The sequence below is a fragment of the Sphaerodactylus townsendi genome, linkage group LG03 (assembly GCF_021028975.2).
Source record: "Sphaerodactylus townsendi isolate TG3544 linkage group LG03, MPM_Stown_v2.3, whole genome shotgun sequence".
Lineage (NCBI taxonomy): Eukaryota > Metazoa > Chordata > Lepidosauria > Squamata > Sphaerodactylidae > Sphaerodactylus > Sphaerodactylus townsendi.
In genome coordinates this window covers 108198840-108219904 of record NC_059427.1, presented here as the reverse complement: position 1 = coordinate 108219904, position 21065 = coordinate 108198840, and the positions used below count along the sequence as shown (strand labels likewise).

The 21065-nt window shown below is 41.8% G+C and overlaps 1 protein-coding gene across 5 annotated transcripts in view; it reads left to right on the top strand.

The window, feature by feature from the left end:
• Positions 1–21065, top strand: part of NACC1 (nucleus accumbens associated 1) — a 35759-nt gene that overhangs the window by 1598 nt on the left and 13096 nt on the right. For 3 of the 5 annotated variants that reach the window (XR_007244022.1, XM_048490974.1, XM_048490973.1), the window contains exons 2-3: positions 17039–17993; positions 19283–19384. Coding sequence is in view for 4 of the 5 variants with exons in the window: in XM_048490974.1 (XP_048346931.1) it covers positions 17066–17993; positions 19283–19384 (1030 nt within the window). In the remaining variant the exon portion in view is untranslated. The remainder of the gene's footprint in view (positions 1–17038; positions 17994–19282; positions 19385–21065) is intronic. The other 2 variants (XM_048490976.1, XM_048490975.1) reach the window with 1 other exon arrangement.

The following is a 21065-nucleotide window of genomic DNA, read 5'->3' as shown; positions in this document are numbered from 1 at the left end:
TCTAATGTAGAACTTGTAATGTGATTTCATAGCAGGGAACAATTACAGTATGTTTCATACTCGGCTAATCTCTTCAAAAATTGCAATAAAATTGGCTTCGAGAAAGTGGGAATGCCAGGCCTGTAGATTTGAACAGGTTGACCATCTACCTTCCTGAATGGTCTCCCAAAATTAGTTTCTGCTGGATGTTTCAGCTAATAAGAAGGCCATATTGAGGGGCATCCTTGGAAACTGGAGTCCCTGTTTGTGGGTGACAGCAGAATTCTGCTCCAAAGAATACCTTATTGGTAGGTGGGTCCATGCAGTTGTGAACAGTGTGATTCCAACCAAGGTTATATTGAAAGGCCACAGCAAAAACCAAAGGTCTGTTAGTTATGACTTCTGCACTGATAGAATCTCAAAGAGCACATACATAATTACTCAAAGTATGCCCTACTATGATTAATGAGACTTGAATAAGGTGTGTGTAGGATTGCGATTTTGGTGCAGTGTACTAAAATACTAATGCACCAGTGGTGGGTGGTTTCCTAGGGTATAAAGATCAAGGTAATCATCAGCCATGTCAAGAATAAAATGCAAATGCCTGAATATAAACTGATCAGAATAGGTCAAGCGTGGGTTTTTTCATAATTGCAAAGTCTTATAATTCACAGTACTAGAAAAATGCTGTGAAATGATGACTGTTTGCATGGAGTCAAATCATTTTTTTTCCTCTTAGGGTTGGGTGTGCATTTGCTGTGACTGAAGCTGTTTTGACTTAGGCAAATAGAAATTTGATCACTGGATCAGTTCCAGTTCACGTGGGAGCATTTACTTGTAGTTAACATTATAATACTATATGACATATCTGATACGATGCGTAACACTGATATAGCCTGGTTTTAATAGTATGTGGATAAACACAAAACTTTATAGGAAGTTGGAATGCTGTGTGAAGGCTACGTAGGCCCAACAGTATGTTGATCCTGATTATTTCCGCTTACTGAAAGATGTAATATGATGGGGATACTTAGAAGCTTAACTGTAAAAAGTCCATTCACTTGCTCATTTCCATGCCACTCAGCCATCTCCCCCCCCCCCCCTTTTCTCATGGAGTGACATACTTCAGAACCAGGACTTTGGGAAGCTGCTGGACTCTGTACTGCTTGGGATACTGCAGACCTAACCACCATAGAGACAGCTTGTCTGAGAACTCCACTGTTTAATAAACAACTCTGTTTGTGTGTGTGTGTGTGTGTTGACTACTAAGTAAAAGATAAAAAAGAATGGGTTTTGACAACAATTTTAGACCCCAGAATTGAATGGCAGCATAGAAGAAACATTTATGAATGCTACCATATTTACACAAAAGGAAGCAAAACCACTAAAATGTATTGCACACAGTTTCTTTACTGATATAACTGTAACTCATATGCAAATTTAAGATTATTCCCCCCTTTTTTGGGGGGGGGTGCCATACCTGGAAAAGAACACCTAGTTTTGCATCCAAATAAATGCAGTATTTCTTTCTTCTACTACACTAGTTATCATTGTTCTGCCCTGGGTTTCTGTTTTAAATCTCCTGTTTTTCAGTTGTTGAAAGAAGATAAATGTGTTAAAAAGTTTCCAGATACTGTTTTTAATATCTTCAAGCTTAATTCTGATTTTAGACAGGACTTGTAAAAGTTTCTTTTGTGTTGGTAAACTGAATCTTGGGGGCTTGAGGTTCAGGTTAACCAAAGTATTTAAAAATGGTTTGGTGGTGTGGTTGATTAAATTTCCTGTTTCTGTGGACTTATGGTGCTGTCTGAAATAGCAGACACTCGTTGTGGTCTCTTGGGATGTGATACTCTGTGATGAAGTTGCTATCCTGCCTGAATCTCAGACTTCTGTTCTTGTCACTGGCTGCTGGGCCAAGTACTGGCAGAGAGGACTAGATGCAAACACTATGTAACAATTATGCAGATGTTAACAAAATAAACTGTGGAAACATCTGCACTTTAAATACTGCATGTACAGTTCTGGCCGCCTACATCTCAAAATTACAGAACTTGAAAAAAATACAGAGGAGGACAGGGATGCCTTTCCTCTGAGAAGAAGTTATCAAGATAAACAACACCTAAGTGAGTTTATGAGTCATATGCAAAATCATGAATAAATTAGCAGAACTGTTTACCTCCTCATATATTCTTCTAACCAGTGGGGTCCTTGATTAAATTAATGTATAACAAGCTTAAATAAAATATTTTTGTCACACTATTCTGTTGATCTGTGATATTGTGTGCTACTGGAAGCTGGACTTCCAATACTACTGGTAGGGAGGAACAGAGTGATTTATGAGTGATGGGGACATGAATAGGTGTTGGCTAAGATAATTGGAGCTGTGTGTCTCTGCTTAAAGTACTCCTCATCCTGAAGGTAACAGAGGCTGAGATGAAGCAAAAAGGAAAGCTAGTTTTCTTTTAGTAACTTAAGTGATTATACTTTCCGAATGGATTTGGACCTTGCCAGAGAGTCAAGTACTTCAAGGTAAACCAAGACCTTTAGAAGATTTCCAGTGTGATAGAAAGGTATGCTATAATAATACAGAGCAGCTTAAGGCTCAAGGAAATGGTGAGAAGGGAAAGGAGGGTATATGGAGGTAATTTTATCCCTTGCTGTCAAAACAAGACAAAAAGGGGGGAGGGCAAAAGTGAAGAGAGATCAGATAGTTTATTTTAGGAAATATTTTAGATTTCTCAGTGATTTATGCAGTGAAATAAATACATCCACTATTGTATGCAAGTAAATAAGTATTTAAGGCTGTCCATACCCAGGCCTGCTGCAGGCAGTACATACTCCCTAGATTAGTTTGACTGGCTGGAAGAAGATGTTCAGGTTCGGGACTGGATAATATTAGGCCAAGGCCTTGGAGGGTTAGATGCCTCCTTTACAGTGAATCAGTAGATCAGCAGATGTCAGTTCTTCTGTATAAATTAGTCACCAGGGTCTGTTTGCTGGGTATTTTTCCTGATTCCTTGCTTGCCATACAGGTTTGGTTTCTGTTTTCATCCAGTTGCAAAAGGAAGCAATAAGTCCCACCCCTTACTCTCATTCATGTTGATCTTGCTGGGAAGAAGGGAAGGCAGAAGAATGAAAGGTTTGTGTGTCTGTTAAACAATGGGATAGCAGGTTGACTGTGCACTCAAAAAGCTTATAAAGTCTGCATGAATGGAAGTCCTCATTCTGTTGCTGTGAAAGACTTGGGGTTTATGCATGGAGAGAAACACAGAACAAGAAGCCAGGAGATTTTAACAACAACTGGGTTCTTTGCCCTAGCCTTGTGTATAGCTAGGGTGGGGGGCAGGGTGTAAATCTCCTAACCACCCACCACCCTTTTTATATCCTTGAACAACTTATACTTTTTTCTCTGATTGTTCTCTGTTAATAACAAGGAAACAAACATGGACTTAAAAATAGTTACTTCTGAGCCTTGGAGAGGTTATAGAGATTTTTTTCTTCTTCTGGGCTTGCTAAGACGATTGACACTGAAGTGTCAAGCACAAAATGTTTTCTGGGCAGAACTGGGGATGTTGATTTGCATGAGGAACAGCAAACCCACATTTCAGAAGATCTGTGATCCATACTTCTACAGTGTATGGAAAGAGCCTCAATAACCTGGGACTACTTATAGCAGCACAAAGTCGTTGTTTTTTTAAAAACAAAACAAAGCAAAAAATAAATTCATTTGGAGTCACAAGAACAAGCCAGTTACTACATCCTGTAGTTTTTACATTCATTGGCACCTGTCCTCAGTATTCTTAAAGATCAGCTGTACTTGGTGCAGCTTAATTTAGAGTGAATTAAGTTTAGGATCAGGATGTCAAGAATACTTGTGCTAAAACCACATAATTATGTGTACCAGTGTTTTGTCTTCAGCAGAGGCTAGTGAGATGTCTCTGAAAAGCTCACAAGTAGGGATTGTGAAGAAAAATACCACAAGCTGGCTATCCTTAATGTCTGGTGACTAGAGAGAAACTGTCTCTGAACATAGAGGCTCTATGTTCACAGTTTACAGCTGTTCCACTGGGCCAAATTCCTTTTGGGAAATAACTTGTCAGACTTGCCACTCTAGCCATCTTGTGACTCTGGTGGAGGCTCATCACATTGTGGGCTGTAAAGAGTTAGTATTTATCTGTAAGGCTGAGTTTCTAGTTATAAGCCTAATGAAAGGCCCAACCCTCAAATATCTTTCTCAACACACAACTCCAAAGGAGTAAAGAATTCGGTGTCACTAGTAATTGTTCTGTACTTTATGCTGATTGAGACTGTAGTCATTTGATTCTATGATCCCTAGTGTTGTGTGTGCCTTGTGGGTAATTGCTGTGTGAGGGACAAAGGCTCCTTGCATCCTTTGGGTTGATGGGAGCGATGTCATGGGTTGATGCAATATTCCTTGCTTGTTTTTATGTGTTCTTAAATAATGTTATTGGCTTACAGAGATCTGCTTCCTGACTTTTACTGTGGCCTGCCTCTACTTTCAGGACAGGAATGGCTGCTGCTAGTTGAACTATCAGTAATGTGCCTTTTGTACAAGGCATGCTGAATATAAATAGAATCTCTTCTCTACTTGGGAGATAAACATCTAAGAAACTGCAATGGTTTAGTAGATGTGGCAAAAATTAAATTAATTTTGACATAACTGGGAGTTAAAACGGATGGGAACATCTCCTCCTTGCCATCAGCGTCATTAGAAAATGGGGCATTTTGAGTACACTTAGCCACTGTGAAATACGGGCTGGTAATTGAGGCTAGGTGTTGCCTCACCTTCATTCCAGCCGAATATAAAAGCTGTTCTGGCACTCTCATTATCACAGGATTAAGTTGTTGGATTGTTGGATTTCCAAAGCAAGGATGAGTAACTAGCAAGTTCCAGCGTTCAAAGCTGGTAACTCTTGAAGCAAAGTTGTGTGTTCCCTTGAGAAACAAGTGATTGTTCCTTAAACTGCTTAGTAGCACAGACGAAAGTAACACCTTGGAGAGAAACTAGAACATAAAATCCCTGCAATCTTCTCTTAAATCAATTCTAGTTGGTTTATCACATCTTTTGGTCCCAAGTTGTTTGCTCTGCAGATAGCAAGTGTTTCTGAGTTTTATCTATATTTTCTCTATTTGTAGCCCATGTCACACAAGCAAGGATGGTTTCCAAGTAAGACCAGGACAGTTGCTATGTTTGGATTCATGATTTAGCACTTTTTTTACATGCCCTCCTTAAAATCTCCAGGCAACTTCCTGTTCTTGGACTCTCAGCTACTGTAACTATGCCCTTATCTTCCCTCTCTCCTCCCCGCATCTCTCTGGAATCTCTCATAAGTAGTAAGTAGAGCACATTTCCTCATAACATAGAGTTCCTTGATGTTTAGCTGGCATGGTATTCCTGCAGGCTGTCTTAATAACTGAGAAGTCTAATGCCCTGATCACATGGGGAGAACAGCAAACACAGGCAGTGATCCATGGGGTTTTTCCCTGTCAGGCCTCCGCTTTTGTTCCTAGGTTTATTCTTCCTTCAATGCATAAATCCTCCCTAGTCCGCTGGTTCCATTACACCTTTCCTTCCAAGAAACAGGGTGGTATCATATGTCTGAGCCAGGTGGCTAGCACATAGCACACAAAAGAGCAGAGACTTCCTCTGTGACACTGGAACAATGAGATACAGAGGAGTCTATTCTAGGATGAGTTGTGAGTTAGGCCTGCTTGACAGCTGTTGGGTGAGCCCAGACATTATCACAAGCTAATGAACTTTGACCTTCCTCTCTTGGAGAAGAAATGGTGACACGTTCTGTCTTCCCAGTACCATACTTGTTGCCGTATCTGCAAGGAGAGCAAATAGTACGTGAAGGATGGGAGAACTGATGTTCTGGAATTGATGGGGCTAAGCAAATGTGGACCCAATTATCACCCACATGCCACATTATTGGAAACCACATTTATGCAGAAACTGACAGATTTGAGGTGAATAATTTGTAGACTTTTTTTTAAGGGATGCCAGGTCAAAATCATAGAATCATAGAGTTGGAAGAGACCTCAAGGGCCATCAAGTCCAACCCCCTGCAATGCAGGAACATGTAATGAAAGCACTTCTGACAGAGTAAGGGATACCCTCAAGCTTTAGTGCCTGAAATAATGAGGACCGTATATTATGTGTTATAAGACCCGGAGTTTTAAAAAGTTATTTAAAATCAAATAATCTCCATCAGCTTTACTCTTCCCATCCTATCCTGTCTCCATCTTCTCATAAGATGTGTTTGAGAATGAAGGCAAGGATTCACTTTTGGCAGTACTGCTGGTATAATTACTCCAGGTTAATGTTATGGCTATTTGTATTTGTTTAACTCTTGATTAAATCATAGAATGTTCAGCAACGAGTGATGCTCTTCTTTATTAATGATCATTCAGTCTTTTTCTTAAGTAAGCTGTACTTCCAGTTTTTGTAAGATCAATGAAAGTGATGAGAATGCTATACCTGTGTTCCTTATGGAACTCTGTGATCTGGAGCAGTTCTGCATGGAGGAAAGCTCTTGTTTCTGATGGGGCTTCTTTAGAAACTGTAGGTGTTTCTGTTGTGACTCTGTTGATGAGAAGACATCGCTTGTTACTGCATATCTTTTGGAAAGAAAAGATCTAAACAAATATTTTCTACTCCTGGAGAGATTTCCACTTAAGGCACACCTGTTTGCTCCACTGGAGCAGTGAGACTTTAAAAAACATGCTTATTTGACAGTAATTGCCATGGAACACATCATGGTATATTTCTGAGTAAGTATGTTTAGGTTTGTACAGGACACTGCTTGCCCTGGGTCACTCTAATGGTCAGGGTGGGGTTCTAGGTACTGGGCCTTCCCTACTAGACTTCTCAAGACAGTAATATATGCAATTATCTTATATATTCACAAAAGCCAGCATGGTGAATGGTTAAGAGCATCACACTAGAATCTGACAGACCCAGCTTCATGTCCCCACTCACCCATGGAAACTTGCTGGTTGACCCTGGACTAGTGACACACTCTAAGCCTAGTTTACCTCTCAGGTTTTTTTTGTGAGGATAAAATGGAGGAGAAGAGAACCATGTAGGCTGCTTTGGGTCTTTATTGGAGAGGAAGGCAGGGTACACATAAAGTAAATGAATAATGATTCAATGGGTCTTCGACACAGCCTGGTGAGGTAGGTCAGGGGAGCCAGAAATTAGCAGTGCTTTACCAATATGCACAGGTTTCTATCATTTTCCCTTCCCAAATCACGCACACACTCTTATTCTGAACCTGGTCCTAATTATCTTCTAATAGTTTATCCTGCCTCCCACAAGGTCATTGTCAGAGAAGAGCAACTGAATTGTACTGAGGCACTTGCATCTTCATCACAATTAAATATGCTGTCTAAACGTAATAATACTGCCAAGAATGCAGGAAAGGATTTCTGGTTTGTTTTTTTTTTGAGAGAGTAGCTCTGACTGACTGGAGGCACAGGTAACAGTTAGGATTTCTAGATGCTTGTCTGATTTGGGGTGGAGTCCCCTCTCCTGTTTGCTATTCCTGTCATATTCCTGCCATATAAAGTGATGGCAGTGATTCTGCTGGGAAAATTATGATGGCTAATACTCAAAATGGATAGACTTTAATATAGAAAAGTTAAACACAGAGCTCTGGACGTCAAGAATGGTGTGCATATGCCAGAATGAAAAGCAATGCAGAAACTTATTGTCTGAATGAATGAGAAGATTTTGCAGGTTTACCTGCCTTTTCCACATGCCCCCCTCCCCCTCCTTGGTTACCTCTGCTTCTGTCTTCACAGGGCTAATGCAGACACTGTTTGCTCTTTTGAGTCTTGTGATAATGGTGTGAAAAATGTAATCTCAGATCTCTGCCAAGATAATCAAACTGTGAGCAAGAGCTGTTGGGAAAAGTGCAGTAGAAAAGATCTACATTTTTGCTGAAGCTGGTAATCTAATGCAAAGGTTTGAAATCACTTCTACATAGGGATAGACTGTATCCTCAAATTTAATCTCTTGCCACACCCATGCATAGCCTGTGTAGAGATACTTTATGCTGCAAAAGTTCTTATTTTTTTTCTCTTTTTATCATGACTCTCTTTTGGTGGTTTTTAACCTTTCTGACCATGGTATGATAGCGTTATAAAAATGATATATACAATTTATAGATTCTGCTTTGAAAAACGATTACATTTGTAAATTACGAACAGAGTTGTTAAAATGATGTGGAGTTCTTCTTCAATAAGATGCGTAATTAGAAAGATAGTTTAACAAAACCCACTTCATAAAAATCAGGTGTGCAAGTTAATAACTCACTGTGATATTCATACACTCACTGTTGCTGTCGTGATAGACAAATTTGCAAATGATAATCAACTGCATTTGAAATAAAATTCAGTGTGTTTTTTGTCTCAAAGGGCATCTGTTCTCCCAGTTACTGGTATGTCTTCTTCATATTTTACTGTCCTTTTGAATCAACAATCTTGATCAGCCTTCTTACAGGCAATCATCTCAGCAGTTGTTTAGTGACTGCTAAGGCTTTCATGGCTGGAATCACTAGGGTGTTGTGCATTTTCCGGGTTGTATGGCTGTGTTCCAGTAGCATTTTCTTCTGACGTTTCGTCTGCATCTGTGGCTGGCATCTTCAGAGGAGGAGAATTATGTGAGCCACGGTTCCTCACTGGGGAGAAGGTGGTGTATAGATGCATTTTAGAAATAACCCGTTCCTGTTCAGAACAGTAACAGGTTTACTCCACTTCTGCGTTGTTGGCCATTTCACCGCCATTTCTACTACTATTGCGCCGTCAGCCATTTTCTGTATAGAGGGGAGTGTCTCCGGGTGAAAAGAGGCAAGTTTTTGCCGATTCTTGTTTATGGCGATAAAAATGCTCTTAAAAAGAAATTCCAAGTTTCATAGTGCCAAAGGATATTTTTAAGGAAAACTGCACATAGAAATGACTCTTTAATGCTTATTTAGATTCAGCATTATTTTCTCCACTGGAAGTAGCCTTCTGTCACTTCCTGTGCACAATGCAGGACCACACTCTCATGTTTATCCTGAACAGGGTATAAATTCCTTTACCTGTTCAATTGGTTGTCCATTTGTGAACTACATGTATTGGGGTGGGGTATAGAATTTAGCAAATAGCAGAATTTTTTATTTTTACAAAATTATGACTACTTCTTTTACCCAGTATTCCACAAATGCTTTAACTTAGTTTACATCAACCAAGCAGAGAGCCAGCATGGTGTAGTGATTAAGAGCCGGTGTATTCTAATCTAAACTGGGTTTGTTTCCTCACTCCTCCATATGAATATTGGACCTTTATCTGGTGAACTGGATTTGTTTCCTTGTTCCTACATATGAAGCCTGTTGGGTGACCTTGAGCTAGTCACAGTTCTCTCAGAACTCTCTCAGCCCCACCTACCTCACGTGGTTTCTACCATTGGGAGAGAAAGGAAAGGAATTTGTAAGCTCTAAAGCGCGCATTACTTAAGAGTAAGCTTGGTGAAGCAACTGTACAACACTTTGAATAGGTGAATCACACCCCTAGGAGGGTTTACTCAGAAGCAAACCCCATTGCCAGCAACCGAGCTTACTCCCAGGTAAAGGATTGTGGCCAGGCCAGCCTAGATGTGTGTGTGTGTGGGGGGTGATTTTCCGCCCCCCCACCCCCCCCGACGAACTCTGTGCATGCATGCCCACAGAAAGGGCTCTGAGTGCCACCTCTGGCATCCGTGCCATAGGTTCGCCACCACTGCCCTAGAGCCCTGGTCTCCCTGGACAGATTGTTTCACCAGGTAAGGGCCATGACCAAAAAGCACCCAAGCCCTGGTTGAGGTCAGCAGGACCTCTCTTGGGCCAGGGACCACCAGCAGATTTTCATTTGCTGATTGTAATGATCTTCAAGGGACTTACCGGGAGAGGCAGTCCTATAAGTACCTAGCCCCCAGACTATTAAGGGCTTTAAAGGTTAGACCTTGCCCCTGATCCGTATTTCACCTGGAGCCATTGCAGCTGGCGAAGCACTTGGTTGTATATGTGGATGTCACGGGGTCCCTGTAAGGGTCTGTGCTGTTGCATTTTGTACTAGCTGGAGCTTCTGGAGCAAGCCCAAAGTTAGCCTTGCGTAGAGAAAGTTGCAGTAGTCTAACTTAGAGGTGACTACTGTATGGATCGTTGTGGTTACGTCAGCCTGGGATAGGTAGGGCACCAATTGTCTTGCCTGATTTAGATGGTAGAAAGGCAGACAAGCCAGTGTGTCACTTGAGCCTTTATTGATAATGAGGTATCAAGGAGCATGCCTAGACTCTTTGTGGTTTGTGGCGCATTCAGCAGCACACTAGAGTAGGTAATTGGCAATCCTGTCCCATCCCTCCCTGTCTCAGAACCCTCTCAGTCCGTGTGGAGGCAGATAATATAGCACATCACCTCTGAACATCTTTTGCCTTGAAAACCATACAGGCTGCCATAAGTCAGATGTGACTTGATGGCACTTTCCACCACCACCTGTGGTTTATGACTGACAGTGCAGTCCTAAACAGAGTTATCCTTTTAAGTCTGTTAAGATTTATGGATTTAGAAGGGTGTAGTTTTGCTTGGGATTGCACTGTTAGTCCCACTGAAAGCAGTAAAACATCCGTTAAGTCCTCTAGCTTAATTGGAACTTAGCTCTAAGTTGAGTTGAAGCAGGGCCATTGTTGGAGATTGAGCTGAAAATCTGCAGCAGAGTTAATATTCCAGTAAGAATAATGAACTTTTCTCTTAAAGTTGTGATATCTTTTCAGCTGGGGTAAGGGAACAAATCTAATCTCACATGATGATTTTTAGAAAAGAGGAGGAGGACCGCCCCCTTTCTCTCCTATAGGAGACTCAAAGGGGCTAACAATCTCCTTTCCCTTCCCCCCCAACAAAGGTTTGAGGTGAGTGGGGCTGAGAGAGCTCTGAAGAACTGTGACTAGTCACTAGCCCAAGGTCACCCACTGGCATGTGTTGGGTTGCACAGGCTAATCTGGATCCCCAGATAAACCTCAACAGCTCAAGTGGCAGAGCGGGGAATCCAACCTGGTACCTCTGGACTAGAGTACACCTGCTCTTAACCACTACACCACTGCTGCTCTCTGAAAACTCCGGTGGTTCTGTGAACTCAGGTGACCCATTGGCAGAGGCGTAGATGCCTGGTGTACACTCTGTTTTCTGTCCCCCCCCCCCCCCCGTGGCACCCTGCCCCCTGCCCCCCTTACCTTAGTGCAGGCTGGAGAAGTGGCCTGTTTCCTTCAGGCTGAAAACGGCCTGGTGGAAACTACACTTCCCATGAGACCCTGAGGCTTGCAAGGTCTCCTGGGAAGTGTAGTTCCCACCAGGCTGTTTTCAGCCTGAAGGGAACAGGCTTCTTCTCCAGCCTGCACTGTTTCACAAAGGTAAGTGAAGGGAGGCACTGCGGGGCGGGGGATTTCCCCCGGTGTGCACCTGGCGCAATGTGCCCCCCCCGAATCCCTTAGTAGCTCCGCCTCTGCCCGTTGGTATTTTGTGAATAGTTACTAACTCATGATGGAAAGTTTTTTAATGGAAATTTTATCTCCTTCCCCTAGTGGGATCATGATTTCCCAAATTTGGAGATGTTATTGGTTTTAAAAACCTTTCAGTTTATATTGTGGGGTGGCCATTGTGTTCAGATCATCAGGATGACTTGCAATTTTCCAGGCACTATGCCTTTAAAAATGGCTAGTATAAGGATTTTTATTTCTTACTTGATAGTAACTGAAATGTGGACCAGAGCTTTCGCAAACAGCAATCAGTATAATGACTTGGCATAATCTTGTCAACATAGGAGACAGCTTTGTTCTTCTCCAGCCAGCCCCTTGGCACACCCAAGAATTCTAAAGAAGCAAGGTTCCAGTGCTGCATATTCACAGCTGATCATGTGCTCTTTCCAGCTCTTTGTCAAAATAGCCTCACACAGCAATGCCTCTTCCTCAGTGTGTTTGTGGCCGACATATTTCAAAGCTAACTGTCGGAAACTGTGATTCCTGACCAGGCGCAATAGCATCACCTCCTCAGTGAAAACTGTGTACATTAATTTTTAGAATGTCACATTCAACTCTGTACTAACTTGCCCCTGTAGTTGGCAAGGGTGAAGGCGTAAAAAGCACATGACGGTTTTGTCCGTTTTTAGCAAAAGCTTTCATTGAAATTCGTAGTGTTCTTATCTTTAACACACATGCTGTTTTGTCTTGAACAGACAATAACCATGATTCAGAGCCACATGTGCAATGGGAAGGAAAGATCCTTAGGTTCACAGAGTTCTCTCCCTTCTTAGACCTGAGAATAGGAAAGCCTCATTTGGTTTGCAGTCTATCTCTTTTGGCCTGGGCCTTGTTTGCCATGTTTAAAAAAAAATACTAGGAAAAGGGGCTGCTTTTGGTATATGCGTTCATTATTGAACAAAAGATTGCCCTGAAGCAATAAAATGAATCTTGCTGCTTTTTTTTTTTTGTAATTCCATAGCTGTAGTTTTATCAACATCAGGTCATTATAAAAAAATGGGTAAATGTGCAAAAAGAGTGTCATGCCAGTACTGTTCTTCCTGACTGCTAATAAACACAAATAAATGTATCATGTATAGAAGGGCTCATGTGTTGGTGAGTTGATAAAATTTAGGGAAGAAGCAGTCTTTGCTAGCACATACAACATCTTTTTCCCTTACTCCCTCTTCTCCCCTCTGCCCCCCCCCCCCCACAATACCAGGCTATCAGCAGTTCCTTTAACTCAGAGAAGCTACTACTACTTCCTTGCGCACATACATGTCTTCCTGATTCATTCAGGTTCTTGAGTTGGCCTGTTCATTTAGGTTATTCGGAAGGGAACACATCTTAATAGAGCCAAGTCAAAAGAATGCTGGTTGGCTTTGGATGTAGTATTCTTCAGAATTGTTCCGGGATATGCCTAAATGTGCCATTTGGAGTCACATTTATTAAATATATCACCTCTTTGCAGGCAAATCTGGCAATTCTGGTGTTTGCATAAGGCAGATGATGTGGAATGATTTCATATGGGAATTAGGGTATACAAGGCCATGACTTGAAGTTGGAAGCAGAGCTAAATGACCTTTGGGTTGTTGTTTCAACCCTTGCGTCAAATTATCAGGAGGTATGTGAGCCTTCATGGCTAAAACTCAAACTCAGATTATTTGTCCCTCTAGGACATCCTTAATTGCAGAACTTCTTTTAAAAAATTGTCTTGTTTGGAAGCTTCCATGTGCAAAACCTGCATAGCCCAATCTCATCTGATCTCGAAAGCTGAGCAGGGTTGCCCCTGTTAGTATATGTGTGACAGACCACCATATGTATGAGAAACTACCAAGGAAGTCCATGGTTGTGATACAGAGGCAGGCAATGGCAAACGACCTCTGAACAACTCTTGCCTTGAAAACCCTACAGGGTCACCAACCATCAGTCAGCTGTGACTTAATGGCTGGGGAAAAAATGTGTAAGGCCCATAACTACATTTGTGATCTGTTCATTGGTTGTTTCAGTTTTCTGTTGTGGGCATACAATAATCTATGATATGCACTAATCTGTTGTGAATCTTGAACATGGAGAGCCTGCAGTTCAAGAGGATGAATTAAAGTTGACAGTTGGCTTCCCTTCATTCTTACTATGAGGCTATGATGCAAAATATTTCAAGAGCACTATTCAAAGCTTTACAAATTAACCGGGATTGTCTGCCAATAGTTTCAACTGCACAGTTTTTCTTATACAGTTTTGTTTTTAAATTTGTTTGTTTTTTAATTCTGCTTCCCAAAACTTGAAGCTAAACATTCCTGGGTGAGAAGTCATTTTCAAAGCCAAACATTGAATGCTGCAGAAATTTTCACTGTATGTGAATTGTAACAACAGTGCTGAGAAAAGCTTAGTGATAAAACATGTCTTATCTATAGATTACAATCAGGTATTTATTTAAATGTGGAAGGTGTGGCTGATTAATTTTCTCTGGAGACCTTCATCTCTTTTGAGACTTCCTTCTTTGTTTGTTTCCAGGTAAGGATCACGAACTGTTTCAGAAGGTAGCCATATTGGTCTGTAGTAGAATAGCTAGATTTGAGTCCAGTAGCAACCTTAAGAGAAATAACTTTTTTGGAGTATAAGCTGGTAGGGAGTTTTGACTCCTTAAAGCTCATACCCCAAAATCTTGTTGGCCTCTAAGGTACTACTGAACTCAAATCTAGCTATTGAACCAATACAGGCAATGTGCTTATCACAAGGTGGTTTGGTTATCTTTTGTACTGAAAAGACAGTCTGTAAGCACTTAGAAGGGAATGCTGTGTTCACTAAAAGTCAACATGGGTTTCTTAAAAGCAAGTCATGCCAAACTAATCTTATCTATTTTTTTATAGAATGACAAGTTTAATAGACAAAGGGAATGCTGTGGATGTAGCATACCTTGAATTCAGTAAGGCCTTTGACAAGGTCCCCCGTGACATTCCTGCAAAGCAGGCTAGTGAAATGTGGGCTAGACAAGGCTATTGTTACATGGATTTGAAATTGGTTGACTGACTGAACCCAAAGGGTGCTCACCAATGGCTCATCTTCATCCTGAAGAGAAGCGATTAAATGGGATGCCGCAGGGGTCTGTCCTGGGCCCAGTGCTATTCAATATTTTTTCAGTGACTTGGATGATGGAATAGAGGGCATGCTAATGATATTTGCAGATGACACCAAATTAGGAGAGAAACAAATACCCCACAGGACGGCATCAGAATCCAATGACTTGGACAGATTAGTGATCTGCCCCAAAACTAACAAAATGAATTTCAACAGAGATAAATGTAGGATATGCAGAAGAAATTAAATGCATAGAAATAAGAAGGGTGACACCTGGCTTGACAACAGTACTTGTGAAAGGGTTCTGGGAGTCTTAGTGGACCACAAACTCAACATGAGTCAGCAGTTTGATGCGGCAATCAAGAAAGCCAATGCCAATCTGACCTGCATCAATAGGAGTATAGTGTCTAGATCAAGGGATATAGAAGTACCTCTCTATTCTGCATTGGTCAGATCTCACCTGGAATACTGGGTCCACTTCTGAGCAGCACAGTTAAAGAAGAATATTGACAAGCTGGAATGGGTCCAGAGGAGGGTGACCAAAATGGTACAAGGTCTGGATTCCATGCCCTATGAGGAGTGGCTTAGGGAGCTGGCTTTGTTTTGTCTGGAGAAGAGAAGGTTAAGGGATGACATGATAGCCATGTTTAAATATTTGAAGGGATGTCATGTTGAAGATGGAACAAGCTTGTTTTCTTCTGCTCCAGAGACTAGAGCAAGGAGTAATGGATTCAAGCTGCAGGGGAAAAATCCACCTAAACTTTAAGAAGAACTTCCTGACAGTAAGGGCTGCTTGACAGTGGAATACACTGCCTCAGAGTGTGGTGGAGTTGCCTTCTTTGGAGGTGTTTAAACAGAGGCTGGATGGCCATCTGTCAATAGCTCTTTGATTGTGTATTTCTTCTTGGCAAGGGATTGGACTTGATGGCCTTTGTGGTCTCTTCCAACTCTATGATTCCATGTGGTCACTTTTTTGCCATATGTATTTGTATGCTAAAGTTTGGGGCCTTTACCTAGTGGTGACATGGTTAGATGGTCATCTGGGGCAATAATATGTGACTGTTGCATTGAGTGAAGAAATATTATCATCACCTAAATCATAGTTTGTGTTTTCTTTCAACTAATAGTTTGTGTTCCCTGCTTTTTATTCCTGACTTTTCAAATTTCAGAACACTACATGGTGCTTAGATATATTTAAAGATTAATTAAGTTTTTCAAAAGGCTGAAAAAGATTTCTGCAGGGAGAGAAAAGTAGTGAAGACCCAGCGCACCTTCCACTGACAAAGTTCTCCATCCAATGTACATAGACTATCCAATCATCTGCTCTGCTCATTGGATCCAGTCATTCTGCCCAGCTAACTACTGAGGTTTTCACCGCAGGAGCTGTAGTTAGATGAAGGCTGAATTGTAGGATCCAAATGAACATGGTAGTTTTTTAAATTGATAAAATTGTCAGCATATCATTGTTATTTTCTGGGGTTCAGTAGTCATTTGGGGGAGGGGTTCAACAATGAGTATGAAGCTGTACTAAGGCTGCTTTAATTATTAAGTCTAAGGTCCCAGCCAATGTAAACCTCAGCTATATAGTAATCATTATACAGTACCATTACATTGAGAATGGAACTGTCCTGCACCTTGTTTGTGGACCAGTATTCCCGTAAGTCATAACATAACACTTTTGTACCCACAAGAGCTCCAGTGCGTTCATTCCAAGCTTATGAGAAAGTTACAACAGTAAATAGGCCACACATCAGTGGGAGTCCGTGGGATCACAGAAGGATGCTCATGAAATTGCTTTTGCAAATGCACGTTTGACGGCTTGAAATTCAACCGCTGAAAGGGGGAAAAGGAAAGGGGGAAAAGGAAAAGGGGGAAAGGGGGAAAAAACCCCTAGAACTTTTTAATGTTAAGGCAAGAATGGAGAAGAGGAAGAAAACCGAAGTGCCACAGGTTAGATTCTGGATGGAATAAGACAGTTTAGTTCTTGAGGGAGTGAAGATGGATGACCATGAGAAATGTAGGGAAGTTCACTTAGTTCTTAAAAGTTAAATAAACCTGTTTCAATTGACTAAAGCCTTGTCATCGAAAGCATTTTGCTTCCAAAAGAGAAAATATTTCATTGGATTTTTTCAGTGTTGCCCAGCATTTCTGTTTTGTGTGTGTGTGTTTGTGCTCCCCCATCCCCCACCCCCACCGGAAAGTTTTTGTTAACACTTTGGGGGGGAAACTGGGAAAACCAGAATTTTGTAAATATTTTCCATTTCTCTCCCTAGGCCTTTACATCTGTCCCTACCAAGATAGTAAAAGGAAATGGCTAACCTTCTTCACCCCTCTCCCTTCCCCTTGGTTGTTTTGACTCTTTTGACTCTGTATGTGTCCTTCTGTATTGGTCTCATATACATCCTCCCTGACTCCTTATTTACTTTGCAGAAGACCTTCCCAAGTGTGGAGGAGAGGATGGCTCAGATTCTCCAAATGGAGATCCCCAACTTCGGTAACAGCATCCTGGAGTGCCTGAATGAGCAGCGGTTGCAAGGTCTGTACTGTGATGTCTCAGTGGTGGTGAAAGGCCATGCTTTCAAGGCGCACCGGGCTGTGTTGGCTGCCAGTAGCTGCTACTTCCGGGACCTTTTCAACAACAGCAAGAGTACAGTGGTGGAGCTTCCTGCTGCTGTGCAGCCACAGTCTTTCCAGCAGATCCTCAGCTTCTGCTACACTGGCCGCCTCAGCATGAATGTGGGTGACCAGTTCCTGCTAATGTACACAGCAGGGTTCCTGCAGATCCAGGAGATCATGGAGAAAGGGACTGAGTTCTTCCTGAAGGTCAGCTCACCCAGTTGTGACTCCCAAGGCTTGCACACTGAGGAGGCACCTTCATCTGAGCCACAGAGCCCTGTGGCACAGACGTCCACCTGGCCCTCTGGCAACACGCCCCTTCCCCTGGTCTCTCGCATAAAGACGGAGCAGCAGGAGTCGGACTCTGTCCAGTGCACATTTGTGGTTAAGCGGCTCTGGGAAAACAGCCAGAAAGAAGGGGGAGGTGGCAGTGGCAGCAATGGCAGCCGCAAAATGGCCAAGATCTCCTCCCAGCAGGAGCTGAGTGGGGGTAACCGGCAGGGCCAGCAGCAGGGCCAGCAGCAGCAACAGGCCCAGCAGCCGGGGGCATTATCTGGAGGAGGTGGAGCGGCAAATGCAGTCAGCGGCGCCAGTACATCAGACCAGACGAGCCCTGGCACCTCCAGTGCCTACACCAGTGATAGTCCCAGCTCCTACCACAATGAGGAGGATGAGGAGGAGGATGCTCCTGAGGAAGGTCCCGATGAGCAGTATCGGCAGATTTGCAACATGTACACTATGTACAGCATGATGAATGTAGGACAGACTGGTGAGTACTTGGTAGGAAATGGTGACAGGCAACATTCCTGTTCCCTTCTCCTTGAAAGAGTGAAATTTATTCAAGTTGTCTGCCCAAGTTTTCAGGAAAATTTCTGAGACTGTGAGATTATGGGAGCTTGGGAACAACTGTGATAGCTGCAGTGAGTGGACTCTGGCTTACAAAAGCGTCTGTCACAGTAAATTTGTTAGTCTCCAAGGTGCCTCCAAGAGTGTTGTTTTGGCTGTTACAGACTAATAAAGTGTTTGTCTTAGAACTTGATCTGGTTAGTCTGTGGACTTTTGCAGATGTTTGAGTGGATTTGCTGTGTGTCCACATCTGCCCTGAATGCAAGCTGCATCTCTTGTTCACAAATATATGTGAAACACAGAGTGTAGGTGTTTCTAGACAAATGCTAGAAGCCACCAACCCGAAATGGGGGAGATGGAGTATTTGGTTTTAAGGGAAAAACAACATGTAGTGAGCCTAATGGAAGGGAGGGAACCAGTTGCGTATGGTCATACCAGAATGCAAATTCTACAGGAATGACAGGCAAGGGAGTTTTGCTATGCACATCAAAGAGGGCATAGTGTCTAACAAACTAGAAACCTGGAAAAGGGCCTGCTCCTCCACAGAATCACTGTGGGTGACAATACTGGACCCCAGAAGCAATTTAGCACTGGGGGCATGGTCCCCTGACAAATTCTCAAGGTGATCTTGAGATGGAAAATGAAATCAGGGAGATGTCTGAAGGAGAGGGAGTTGAAATAATGACTGACTAACCACCTTCATAGTGACTGGATAAATGTTTATAGAATTTCTGAAATTTTGAAACCATAGTGGTGGGAAAGTGATTTTTATTATGGTTTGGGGGTTTTTGCGGGGGGAATATAGAAATTTTTGGGAAAATTGAAATGTACAATACGCTTACTGTCCTATCAAATCTAAACTAATATTACTGCTTTAATAACATAAAATGAATCATTTATAACTTGACCCATAATATTGCATATTTATGGACATTAAAAGTTATACATGATATTTTGTACAAGCAAAATTGCAAATGTATCCAATATTTGAGGGAAAACTGCAAGCTTATGTACCTTAAACTATCTTAACATATACCTATACCTTAATTTTGGCTATCTGGACAGAGAGAGCTAAGTTCTTAATGAAACATTCAGTTTTCCTCTGAGATATTGGTGCAGTTTCTGCCTCACCTCCTGATCTTTTTTTCTCCCTTCTGCAAGGTAGGGCAATTAGCTACTTTTTACTCAGTTTTGTAGGTAAATGTGTCACAGGTGGGGTGAAAAGGTCAACCACATCGGGTCAAAAGGACAACAGAAGGCATGCAACAGTTGAAAAGCATGCAATGAAAGCCCTTCACGCTCCCCATATGAAGAGTAGGTATTCTTCTAGGTACAGAAATGGATCTTGGATTTAAGAGCTGTATATGTCTTCAGCATGCCAATCTTGTATTTAAAAACATTTCACTCATTCTAAAAGAGAGAATATTTCATAGAAGTACTCCTGAAAATTTCCAGTTTTTTCCATTGGGAAAATTAAGGGTGGGGGGAAAGACTTCATTTTTTAAAAATTTGTCTGTTTTTTTTTCTGGGCTTTCATATTTGTCTCAGAGGGGAAGTGTCCCTGGACTTAATCCTCAGAGGTGCTTTCCACAATCTGCAGCAAGATATGGATGTGGTAGAACTGATGGGAAACAGTAGTCACAGCAACATCAAATTTAAGTGGCATGTAGAAAAGTGTCAGGAAACTCCAACACACTCATCTTTGATCCCAAGAGAGAAAAACTGTCTAACATGAAAAATCTGGTAAAAAAAAAGTTGAAGGAACAGCCAAGAGGGTAAAATGTCTTGAAAATGCTTGGAAGCTACTCAGAATCACAATACTAGAGGCTCAGTTAGTAGATATACCACAGGTCAGGAAAAGTGGTACTAAGTCTAAGAAGTAACCAGCATGGCTAACAAGCAGTGTGAGGGGAAGCTATTAGAGTGGAAAAGACTTCCTTCAGAAACTGGAAGGTTTACCCAGATAAGGCAAACTAAAACCAACACAAATTTGCACAAAGAAATCGCAAGTGGACAGTTAGGGATTGTGAGGAATGCATTGCTAAAAGCAGAAAGGCTAACAATAAATAATTATTTAAATGCATTAGGAGCAGGAAACCAGCTAGGGATGCACTTGGACAATGGAATAAAAGGAGTACTAAGGAAGGATAAGGTGATTTCTAAGAAACTGAATGAATTCTTCTCAACTGTCTTCACTGCTGAAAATAGAAGGGAAATACCTGTTCCTGAATGGATGTTTTTAGGAGGATGTGGAGCTCAGGCAAATAGTGGTGACAGGGGAGAACATTCTAGAGCAGGGGTCTGCAACCTGCGGCTCTCCAGATGTTCATGGACTACAAATCCCATCAGCCCCTGCCAGCATGGTCAATTGGCCGTGCTGGCAGGGGCTGATAGGAATTGTAGTCTATGAACATCTAGAGAGCCACAGGTTGCAGACCCCTGTTCTAGAGCTTATAAACAAACTGTAAACTAACAAATCACCAAGACCAGATGGTTATCTATCCTATAGTTCTTAAAGAACTCAATTGTGAAATTGCTGATCTTTTTAACTAAGATATGCACATATATCTCTACACTGAAGGACTGGAGAGTGGCCAGTGTGACTCCCCCTTTTAAAAAAAAGAGGTCCAGAGGGTATCCAGGAAATTACAGGATGGTTAGCTTAATGTCTGGCGGATTCCTCATGGGCCAAAACCAGCAGTGTGAAAACGGTGTAAACCCTTTTACACCCTTTTAAATCATTTTACACCGTTTTCACACCACTGTTTTTGGCCCATGTGGAATCTGCCTCTGTTCCAGGTAAATTGATGGAAAGATTTATTATATAAAATTGATCTATAAAAGTAAATTGACCTATAAAATTGACATCGTTCACCAAAAACTCATGAGCAAACTTCAGAGTTATGGGATAATTATCAATCAGAAAGTTGCTGAAAAAACCAAGAAGCAGAGAAGAGGAATAAATTGTCAGTTCTTGCAACAGAGGGATATAAGC